This window comes from Carlito syrichta, unplaced genomic scaffold (assembly GCF_000164805.1).
Source record: "Carlito syrichta isolate Samal-C Ts95f unplaced genomic scaffold, Tarsius_syrichta-2.0.1 Scaffold254042, whole genome shotgun sequence".
Lineage (NCBI taxonomy): Eukaryota > Metazoa > Chordata > Mammalia > Primates > Tarsiidae > Carlito > Carlito syrichta.
The window spans coordinates 262,076-274,422 of NW_007198138.1; the positions used below are offsets into that span (position 1 = coordinate 262,076).

At 38.4% G+C, this 12,347-nt stretch overlaps 1 protein-coding gene across 2 annotated transcripts in view; it reads left to right on the plus strand.

Annotated features, from left to right (window-relative positions):
* CAB39L (calcium binding protein 39 like) overlaps window positions 1–12,347 on the plus strand; it is a 90,946-nt gene that overhangs the window by 47,096 nt on the left and 31,503 nt on the right. For both annotated transcript variants that reach the window (XM_008052034.2, XM_021709542.1), the window contains 2 exons: window positions 3,776–3,944; window positions 11,510–11,569. In XM_008052034.2, the coding sequence (XP_008050225.1) occupies window positions 3,776–3,944; window positions 11,510–11,569 (229 nt within the window). The remainder of the gene's footprint in view (window positions 1–3,775; window positions 3,945–11,509; window positions 11,570–12,347) is intronic.

Below are 12,347 nucleotides of genomic sequence, written 5' to 3' on the forward strand. Positions count from 1 at the left end.
GGCTGTGGTAACCGTGAACATGCCACTGCACTCCAGCCTGGGCCATAGAGTGAGACTCCAACTCAAAAAAAAAAAAAAAAAGAAAGAAAGTAATAACCTATTGAAAGTCAGTATTCTAGAGGGTAGTCATATGGAAATGATACATGTGAATTAGAGATCCCTTAAAGGGTACTGAGGAAAATAAGGATGCCCTGCTTATCCCAATGTATTTCTAACTGTAAGAAGTTGCCATCTCAGAGTGACAAATGTCAAACTACTGGCTTGAAATGACAAATATGCTGACCCAGAGAAGTATTTTTTAAAATGTTCTCTTTGTTCTCAAAAATAAATTGTCAGTGCATCACAGAAGGTTTTCAGTAAACTTGACCAAAGGAAAGAGAGAGCTAATTATGCCCAGAAGTTGGATATGAACTTTTTAATAGATAATTGTAGTTTAGAAATTAAAGTAAGAAATGAGAAAGTGTTAGCTAGAGATCATACATATTTTGTATAAGCCAGAGTTTGACTCCCATTAGAGTCTTCTAGTATTAAGAAATTTAGTCAGAGTTTGAGGTTCATTAAATTTATTATATGCCTTCTTTGTGAAAAACATGATGCTAGGCATTCCAGAGATTGGGATGGAGATGGGAGAAAGTAGCAAGACATAGATACCAAATGGAGATGGGAGTAGGGGAGGAGAGGAGAAGGGAACAGGATGAGTAAAACACATCCTCAACAATTAAATTGTTTGTAATATAAAACAGATTTGTAAGAATTTTCTGCAGTGTGAAATCATAATACAGAATGAAAAAAGTACTGAAGTGAAATTACAGACCAGATGTTTAAGAGCGTGAAGGATGAAGAGATTAATCCTGAATGGTGGGTGATTAGGAAAGACTTCAAGGAGGAGGTGGCACTTGAACTAAACCTTGAAAGAGGACAGGAGCCCTCGTGGTAGCAATATAAGAAGGGCATTCCAGTAGAGGGAATGGCCTACTCCAGGGAATTGAAGAATGTGATGGGAAATGAATCAGAAAAATTAGGATTAGGGCCAAATTGTGAAAGTCCACAGATATCTCATTAACTAGTCTGCATTTTAGTTGTCTGTCTTTTAGCATCTTTCTCTGGACCAACAACCTTTATTTTATATTCCATTGTATACTCTGTCAATAAATGACAGTGTTTTTCTCCTTTACATTTCAGGAAATAAACCCCTCTTTACAGTCTCTTTTATAGTATCTCACTGTATAACTCTTCCTTGTATGTCAGTTGGCTGATTTTTAAATTTTTCTGATAAGAGAAGTTGTTAGTACTATTAATTGGCATTTGTTATTTTCTACAAAAATTATGCCTATCTGAATATATTAGCATTCAGTGTTACTGTGAGTTTTTCAGGGAATACTCAAATAATACTTATGAATATCACTTAGCATAAATAGGATAAGAGTTATACCTCCCTGGTATCTTATTTCCTCTACTATATTTGTAAATTTGATATTTTAAGTAGCCTGTTTGCTAAATTGTGGGAAAGATGTTTTATTCTTGAATCTGTATTTCTTGCAAATTCTATAATCTCATATAAAGAATAGTATATTATTATCATTATTATTTTGAGTTGGGTTCTCACTCAGTCTGCCCAGGCTGAAGTGCAGTGGCGAGATGACAGCTTACTTTAGGCTCGACCTCCTCGACTCAGATTATCCTTCTGCCTCAGCCTCCTGAGCTAGGAATACAGGTGTGCACCACCATGTCCAGCTAACTTTTTTTTTGTAGAGACAAGGTCTCACTATGTTGCCTAGGCTGGTCTCAAACTCCTGGGCTCAAGTAATCTTCCTGCCTTGGCCTCCCAAAGTGTTGGGATTACAAGCATGAGCTACTATGCCTGGCCATTATTCTTTATTGTTTAGCAAAATATTGTTGCTAGTAGTTGGTGAGTAATAAAATATCTTAAAGTTTATGTAAGAGTGATTCAGTTTTGGTTTTCAAATATTTGATTCTTCTCATCTATTCAAATGTTGTATGAATTTTTATTGGGATTTTTCTAATTTGCAGACTTCATGGTAAATTTGAAAGATGATATAAGTCCTTTGTGGATGTGATTTTACTCCTATTATCAAAGAACATTATAGGAAAGCCCTTTTTCAAGAATTGAGATGTTTAAAGTTTTTTTCAATGGACTTTGTACTAGTACCAAAAATAGTATTGTATTCAATTGACATGATCATTGATATCTCTTTAAAAATTTGGTCAGATTTTTGTTTTTGTCTTTTCCTGTACTCACTTCCCAGTGTTTTACAGCTATATCTTTCTTTGTTCTATTTTCCCTATATTTACCACACAATTGCCAACTGTATCATTTCAACACAGGGCTTGTCCTACTTGGGCTAAGTGTTCATTTTCTTGAATTCTTATGACACACTGGATTGTATCTCAGACCTAGATTTATTTAGATGTTGAATTTGACAGTGAGAGATTGTTGTTAAATTAGAAATGGAACTGATCTAGTATGCCAGTCCTGAATTATTTCCCAACGTAGATGTTGTATTTTTCTGCTGTGGTTTTTGCTATGAGCCATAAGTCCGCTTATTGATTTCAGTGAGTCAGTCAATCTACATCTGTGTATTGATCAACTCTTGGATGCAAACCACATATCATTCTCCCCTATCTTTCCCCTGAACTTTAGATGGGCATATTCTACTGCCAAGGAGACATTTCTACTTAGCTATCAGCTATCTCAAAGTTAACATGGTCAACAACAGCCTCTTAATTTCGTCACTAATTCATTCCTCCTTTTGTTTATTGATCTTAGTAAATGGCACCACTATCCACTCAGTTATTCAAGCCAAAAACATAGGACTTATTCTTGAATTCTTGATTTCCAAATGTATTTCCCCACCCTATCCCAACTAAGTCGTCAGTGAGCCCTGGTGACTCTTCCTCCAGACAGGATCTAGTGTCTGCCTACAGTCCTCCGTTCTGCTACTGCCACTCCAGGTGAAGGCCCCCTGTCACTTTCCTGGATTTCTGCTCCTCCTACTAGCCTCTCCCAGTTTTACATTTTACATTTACATTTACATTTTATAGTACATTCTCCACAAGTAACCAGAGTGGCCTTTTTAAAGTGTGAGAGAGGTTGTGTTAATTTTTTGCTTTAATCTCTCCAAAGGCTTCCCATCTCCCTTAAAATAAAACCAAGCTGCTCGCCAGCTTGTGTGGGATCTGGCCTCTGTTGTTCTCTCCTCTCTCCTGTTTACACCACTCACTTCTCTTCCCCTGCACTCCAATCATGCTGACCTTATTTCTTCTCTGACTCACCAAGCTGGTTCTGGCCTTGGAGCCCTTACACAATTATTTCCTTTTGCCTAGAATGCTTTGCCTTTTCTCATCAATGGAAAGTAAAGTAAATTAAGTAATCACTCTTTCGCACACAGAGAAGTCTATTAAAAGTGGCCTGTTTTATTGTCTTCAATTTTCACAGCACTTCTCGGTACATAAAGTTATCTTTTCATTGTTTCTATTCTGCCTCCTCCCCCGAGACACACTCTCACTAGAATATGAAGACTGTAATGCCAGTGACCTTGTCATGTTTACTTTTGTGTCCCCAGCATCTGGAATAGTGCCAGGCACATAGTAGCTCTCCAGTGAGTATTGAATGAATAGTGCTTGAATGAACTGTGACAAATAGCATCTGGGTTTCCATCAACGGTAGTATTGAAATGGTTCTTTTGATGCCATATAGCATTATTTTGTTAATAGGGTAACAGAGTTGTCTATTTCTCTCTTGTTTATGTTTTAGATATGAAGCCCCGCAGATTGCCTTACGTTGTGGGATTATGCTGAGAGAATGTATCCGACATGAACCACTTGCCAAAATCATCCTCTTTTCTAATCAATTCCGAGATTTCTTTAAGTATGTGGAGTTGTCAACATTTGATATTGCTTCAGATGCCTTTGCTACTTTTAAGGTAATTTTTTTTTTCTGAATCGGCTAAGTCATTTAGCTAAAGTCAATTCGCCTCTGAAGAGGCTATTTCATTTTTAAAAAAGGAAAAAATTTTATTCCTGAGGTCTGAGCATAGCTAACCATGTATGATGTGGATCATAAGAGGCATCGATCTGTGAATAGAATGCAGTCTATGCTGCCTGTCTGTCACCTTATGGGAAAACAACTCAAAAGATTTGTTACAGGCTCGTATGAAATGAATTCCAATATATCCAGTTAAATGACTAAAGGGACATGTACTCTCTATATAGAGTGTTGTTAATTTTGTTAAAAAACAAAGGGTATAAGCTTCCATGTAGGGTACAGGTGGCCTGCATACCTCTGTAAAGATATATGAAAAACAGCAACAGTGATTATTTCCAGGGAAAGGACCTAAGTACTGAGGGAAGATGGAGAATCACATCTTTGAATATGAAGGATATCACGTTATTTTGAACATAATTTTAAAATTTGTATGCAGTAAAACACAATACTACTAAATCATGTTGTAGGTTTTTTTGAATCATCTGTACTTTTACCATGTATTATCTACTTTGACAATATATAGGAAATAAGTTACACATATTCACATTATTGTGCAACCAGCTACCTCTATACCCGTTAAACAACAACTCCCTGTTTTCCCTCCACCCAGTCTCTGGTAATCACCCTATTTTCTGTTTCTGTGTTTTATCATCAAAAAGATGTTTGAAGAACAAAATCATGAATTTCGCAGCAACCTGGATGGAACTAGAGTCTATAATACTGAGTGACCTCTCACAGAAACAAAGATCCGAGTATCACATGTTCTCACTCATATAATGGACCTTAAGCATCCAATGCAATACTATACAAAAATGACTGACAGTACTGGAAACCATGGGGGGGGAGATGGGATTAACAGTAGCAAATATCTGTCTGGGAACGGGGAAATACCCCATATCAACAGGGTGCCTGAATGAAACGCAATTGTATACCTAACCCTTAAACTGTACCCCACAACTTCATAATAAAAAATAAATAAATAATTTAAAAAAAAAAAAAGATGTTTGAGAACATATCAGAAAATCATGTAACTAGTTTGCAAACAGAGACCAGAATTTGTACCTCCCATGAGTGATATTATCTTCCGTATTTCTATTTTAGAAAACTACTTATGCTTGGGATCCTGCCATTATTTAATGCATTTTGAAATTAATGTCAATGTCTGTGACGTGTTTATTTTTTGATAATGGGAAATCTTTTTCTTTCAAGGGCAGGTAAAAGATTTGGAAACAAAAACACTATTTGACATTCAAGTTAATGTAAAAATGGGTAATCAAGTTCCCTAGAACTATTTTTTGGAATAATGTTAATTGGGATAAAAATAACTTCTAAGGTTGGGCATGGTTGCTCGTGCCTGTAATCCCAGGACTTTGGGAGGCCAAGGTGGGAGGATTGCTTGAATTTCGAGGAGTTTGAGACCAGCCTGGGCAACACAGTGAGATCTTGTCTCTACAAAAAGTAAAAAAATAAGTCGGGTGTGATGGTGCACACCCGAAGTTCCAGCTACTCAGGAGGCTGAGGCAGGAGGATCACTTGAGTCCAGGAGGTTGAAGCTGCAGCGAGCCATGATAGTGGCACTGCACTCCAGACTGGGCACCAGAGTGGAACCCTGACTCAATACATAAATAGGTAAATAAACTTTAAGATGACTAAAACAGAGTCTGATTTTCTTCAGTGTCTACCAGATTGGCTCTCAAGGCCATTTTAGAAGTGGGATTCCAAAAATATAAACTGATGATATAACTGCATCATTGAAAAATATAGGTTTTCAGGTTGAATATAAACTAGATAAGACTCATTTACATGTATATTTGTATTTGGATTGATTTCTTTAAAAACATTTTAGCAATTTAATTGTTTTATTTACATACTTCCAAATTTATTCTTTTTTTCCTCAGGGTATAAATATATACCTTTTTTCTTTTTTAATCATCTTTACTTAAGTGCAACTCATGTACGACTTTTTTATTTTTCACACATTATCTTAAATACATATGTCAACAATATTGATGTAGTTTCTATATTAATATTTCTAAATATTAATATATATTATGTATAAATATTAATATGTATTAACATTACTAGATACTCTAATCTTATTACTTTATGGACAGAATTTGAAAGTTGCCTATGTCCTGGAAGAGAAATAGTTCTTTATAAATAGCTTTCCAGAGCCAGAAAAAAGGGAACGCAGTTGTTTGCTGTGTGAAAATGACCTCTTATTTGCAGACTAGGAATTTATGCAGCCTGTTCTGAGAAGGTGCCATAAATCTCTTGAAAGGTATATTATGTCACATGGTCTCAGGAAGTGTGAGTGAGGGTCAGGAGAGGGTTAAAGAAAGCCTGGCAAAGGGGAAGGGATCGCTTGATCCCCGTGGAGGTGGAGCCTGCATGTGGGCAGTGAGGGAGACTTGCTCAAGGAGTCAGCAGCCTGCGACACAGTCTGTAAAGACAACCAAGACATCCCTGGAAGTATAATGGGCTGAGGACAATTGTATTGACAAGAACTCCTGTGAGAGAGAATGCTGGTTGAGAATGATGGGAATATCTGGAAGCCACTTGACTTGGAGTTGGGGGCAGATTCCAGCAGCTTAAGCAGCAACACTGGTTGTTATGGCTGCCTGTGAGGGAGGAGGGTGGGCCCAGTGAACTGTGTTCAGTTTTGCTGTCACAAACTGGATGTGCAGGGTTGGGGCCAGTGCTGAACTGCCCAAGCCAGTAGAGGAAAGGAGCTGTGTGCCATCATTTTCCTAAAGCCCCAGCTAAGCCTACACTCAACATGATGATTTGAAGGCAGGGAGATCCCAGCCTGCTCAGGTGTCCACATTTCTCCATCCAGCCTGAAGACCCCCAAGTTCTCCCTGAGGAAAGAGGAGATGAAGGGCCCATAGTGTAGGTCTGGGTAGACAGAAAAGGGCCAGGGAAAGAAAGAGAAGGGGAGAAGGGGGATTAGAGGAGGAGTATGAAGAGGTGTGGAGTAAGGAAACGGAAATCCAGAGAACAGCAGAACGAGGGAAGGACCAAGCAGGAGGCAGGAGAGGCTTGGAGAGGAACTCCAAGGAAAGGTGACTGCTGGGTGGAGAGGGGGACTGAAGCCAGTGGCAGGGCTCTGTGCTCTGGGTGTTGTGAAACCCCGGGAGGCATGCAGTCTTCCTTGGCAAGACAAAAAGTGTCCAGTGGCTACAGAGGAGCCCCAAAAGGGTAATCTGCAGCACGTGGTGAGATAGGCCTCAGCTGCACCAAACGTGAAGAATGACATTAAACACAAAAGATGATTCCATTTCTTTCTAGCAAAATATCTGTGCCTAAACTACTAAGGAAGTGTTTTCTAATAATAGATACTTAAGTTCCATTTTTTCCCTCTTCTGTCAGATGGCTCTGTGCTGTCATGGAAACAAGTTAGCTCCTTTAAAAAAAAAAACAAACCATAAGTACGACTTCAAATAATTGCAAACATAGAAAAAGCTCTAATGGAGGAGAAAAGCAAATACTTAATGAGTATGTATTTCTGAACATTTCCCCAAAGATTTCCCAATGTTTAATAGAATAAAATGTATTTGATAATAGTTTCTTTCGATCATATATTCAGCCTAATTTAATTTTCAACAATATTGAATCACAAAAATAAATTATGATGTTTAGATTTGTATTTCAGCTGATTTTCAGTTGTACTTAGGTCAGTTCCTTGAAAATCTAAATAACCATGAAACGTTTTTTAGTATGTTGCCAATATTGAAGCATGAATATTCTCTATTTCACCAAAATGCTTATGGTTAATATAATGTAACAATGACCATAAGTCATATATAGTTATATATTTTTTTGAGTCAGGGTCTCACTCTGTCGTTCAGGCTGGAGTGCAGTGGTAAGATCACGGCTCACCACAGCCTCAACCTCCTGGGCTCAGGCAGTACTTCCACCTCAGCCTTCCAAGTAGCTGGGACGACAAGCATGCACCACATTGCTCAGTTAATTAAAAAAAATTTTTTTGTAGAGACTAAGTTGCTCAAGTTGGTCTTGAATCCTGAGTTCAAGCAATCCTCCCGCCTCGGCCTTCTAAAGTGCTGGGATTGTAGGCATGAGCCACTGTGCCCAGCCTTATTTTATTTTATTTTTTTAAGTAGCTAGTTCCAAAGAGTTTTATTTGTTTGGTTGATTGATTAATTTTTATTTTGGGTCTGGCTCTTGTTTCTTTTTAACCTCTTAGACTCATCTTTTTTTGCTTTGATCTCTAAGGTGACTTTTGCCCAGTGTAATCATAAATATTTTAACAAAAACATTTTGTTTTTGTCTACCAGTAGTCCTATCCCAAAAAAGAGTCCTTACAACCACAATCGTTTTTTCATCCCTCAGTAGAAATCTCCATAATAGAAGTGGTTTGAATTTCATCTCTCTCTGCCACCTGATGAGCTCTGTGTCCTTGAACAATTTAGTTTACTTTGGGGTTTTATTTTCCTCATCTGTGAAATGAAGAAAATAATCCCTTCTTTGCAAAGTTGTTGTGAAGATTAGAAACAACATCTGTAAAGTGCTCAGTACACTCCATAGTGCATAGTCAGCCCTCTAAATGGCAACTGTCACTGGCTCGTGAGTCACTCTACCCCGAGTTTATCCCAAGCAGAATTCACAAAAAAAATCAATAGCAGATTTTTTTAGCATGATATTTATACTTTGCCAAATGAAACCCTGTCAAAATGGAATTATTAAACGGTGGATGAAAGAGTATCCTATTTCAAATAATATTTTTAAATTTTAATTCTTTAAAATTTGAACTTGAGTCTTCTCTGCAATTTTCTGTGTTTTCTTTCTTGGATAGGATCCTAGATATTTTTTGCAGTTTTTTCCCCCCATTCACTTATATATCTATAACAGTGCAGCAATTTTTATCTGTGTATTACTGTATGTAAGCATATGTGTATGTCTGTGTGATATCATTCTTCCTGTTTTGTGCACACATTTATTATCTACCTACGTTTGAGGGTGTTTCTGTGTATATATCTTACATGCACACTAAGTGTAAATATGCGGGTGGATGTGTATGAGAGAGAGTGTGCATCTATCGTATATACACTGGAGGAATTCTACCCTACCATATTCTATTTTCCTTTTATTGGATTTTTAAGTTATTTTGAGTTTCTTTTTTCCTCTGGAATTTGAAATTTCTGGTTCTAGCAGAACTCTCTCCTGATTTCTTTTTCTTTAGGATAACACTAACATGCGGTGCAGTCTTTCCAGGCAGTATTGGTCTTTTTATTGCCCCTGTGGGTGTGTGTACAGGGACTGGAGCCCTAGCCCCACTTTCAAAGCTGATGACTGTGGTAGCAGGTGGAGAATTCCTGTGGGTGCAGCAATCCCCAGTGTCTGCTGCAGCCCGTGGACAGTCAGAGAGACAGCCAGAGAGACAGTCAGAGAGAGAGAGGGAGGGAAGGAGCGAGAGAGGGAAGGAGGGAGGAAGGAAGGGGAGAGGGAAGGGTGGGAGGGAGGGAGGAAGGAAGGAAGGAAGGAAAGAAGGAAGGAAGGAAGGAAGAGGGAAAAGGAAAGGAAAATATTGGGGCCTTCAAAGGATACTATGGAAACACCTTCTTCTCCCAGAGGTCTCCTGATGCAGCAACTAGTTTGAATCATGACCTAGAAAGGCAGAGGATGGCACCCCCATTTTAAAACTCCAGTTCCAGAATAGTACTGGTGCTCTGCTTCCCGGGAGAGGGGGGGTGAGCGGAGGGTAAGGGGCAGGAAAGCACTGTGTTTCCATTGATAGGCCTAGTCAAGTTGTGTGATGAAAAGTAATAGGAAATTATAAGTCAGTTTTATTGTTTTTCAACTTGAAAATGATGGTAGTGCACAAAATTAAAGGAGAAATAAGTAGATTTTACCATTGTTGCTGCTTGCCTTTTCCCTGTGAGATTATCTTCTATATGCTTTTAGGACAATTTTAATTAAATATGTATTAAAGTACTTAAAATTCTTATGTGTTTAATTAAATTCTGCATGGCGTCTTGCTAGGGTATTTGGCCTCTAAGTATACAAAAGGGATTAAGTAAGGCTTGTTTTCTTTCCACAAGGTGAATTAAGGATACAATTTAGGCATGAGTTGAAGACAGTCAAATGTTCCTTCATGCTTTTGTTCAATTTTCTGCAAGTTTATATCTGCAGTAAGATAGGGCTACTTGTCTTCAACTTTGAAAGGATACATTGTGCTACTTAGTAGCTCGTACATTAACCCTAGAGCAGGAAGATACTGACTGCTAAATGTCATTCCTGTGTTTCCCACTATCTAAGGTGCCTTCATTTTAAAGTGGTTAAGAAAAAACAAAAGGTTAAAATCCTTGAAACATCTGTTAAATTAACTTGTGAGTCATAGTTTTAGGTCTTTCAGAGATTTTTAAAATTTAAATTCAAATTTTAGAGTTGTAGGGCGCATGTGCGGATTTGCTATATAAGTAAATTGCGTGCAGGTGAGGGTCTGGGCTTCTAGAGAGCCCTCTCTCCCTCTGGTAGTGGATGTGGTACCCAATGGTGGCTGTGTGTCCCTTATGCCCCCTTCCTCCCTCCTTCATCAATGCCCAGCATCTGTTGTTCTTGCCTTTCTGCTCAGGTGCCCAATGTTTAGGGCCCGCATATGAGTGAGAACAAGTGGTAATTTTTTGTTTCTGTGATAGTTCACTTAGAATGAAGGTCTCCAGCTGCATCCATATTGCTGCAAAGGACATGACTTTGTTCTTCTTTATGACTGTGTAGTATTTCATCTTGTATATGTACCACATATTCTTTATTCAGTCTACTTTTTTTTTTTTTTTTTTGAGTTGGAGTCTCACTCTATCACATAGACTGGAGTGCAGTGGCCGCTCCCGGCCACCGCAGCCTCAACCTGCTGGGCTCCAGCGATCCTTCTTCCTCAGCCTTCCAAGTAGCTGGAACTACAGGCATGCGCTATCACGCCCGGCTAATTTTTTGATTTATTGTAGAGATGAGGTCTCACCAAGTTGCCCAGGCGGGTCTTGAACCCGCGGGCTCAGGCAGTCCACTCACCTCAGCCTCCCAAAGTGCGGGATTACAGTCTGAGCCATCGAGCCTGGCCTTCAGTCTACTTTTGATGGGTACAGAGTTCTTTTTTAAAAAAATTAATGGCATTTGGAAAAAGATCACCATAAACTTTATTTGAATATTGATCATATTATAATCACAATGTAGAGTTTATGGCTTGAAAAAATATGCTATAAACTCATCTCTTAAGTTCCATTTGATCGCCAATTCAAGTTTTCTATCATAAATCTAACGATGATATGAATTTAAAATATTAAGTTTAAGACTAGCTTTTTTTTTTTCTTTTGTAATATGAAACAAATGTATTTCACATTTGAAACTAAGGTAGAAATGTGGATTATTTTGTGGTGTAAATGAAAATGTTCTTCTGCAATTTTTGTGTGTTCATAAAACCTTAGACATATTTGTATAATTTATTAGCTATAATAATTTTGTTTCACTTGGCTGTTCTTTTTCTAGGATTTACTAACCAGACATAAAGTGTTGGTAGCAGACTTCTTAGAACAAAATTATGACACTGTAAGTAGAAATCAGTTTTTAACCATTTTTACCTCTTTCTCTTTTTTTTTCTTTCTCTTTACCTCCTAGATCTATGAGCAGTTGCCCTATTAATCATCCATAACCATACCCTTGATTATCTGTTTACCTGGAAACCAGGTCATCAGGAAACTTTATGGAAAGTTGAGGATGGCAGGAAGTCAGGACTTTCTTCTTTTTCATCTCTTCCTGTTGTGCTCTTATGCTCCAAGAAATGACCAGCACCTGCTTGCCTTGAACTTGTGTTAAGAGTAGCCATGTTGCCCTTAAGAGGCAGTAGGGAACTCCAAATGGAAGAGCACCCCACCCTTATTAAAATAAGTCATTCTCCTCAGTTGATAATCCATTCTGCTTTCTAGTAGCAATGCCAAAAATAGGTATGTCTTTCAGCTCCATTCCCTGACCATGACTCCAATTCATCCTTTTGAGATTTGGCTGAAGTCACTAGTGCAGCTTTTGGTTGCTTTTGTCATTATTATCATTATTATTATTTTGAGTCGAAGTCTCACTCTGGTTGCCCAGGCTGGAATGCAACCAGAGTGCATGGCCATGCACGGCCATCAACCTGCTGGACTCAGGCAATCCTTCTGCTTCAGCCATCCTAATAGCTGGAACAGGCATACACCACCATGCCCAGCTAATTCTTTGATTTACTGTAGAGAGAGATCTCACCATGTTGCCCAGGCTGGTCTCTAACCCGTGGGCTCAGGCAATCCTCTCGTCTCCTCCTCCGAAAGTGCTGAGATTATAGGCATGAGCT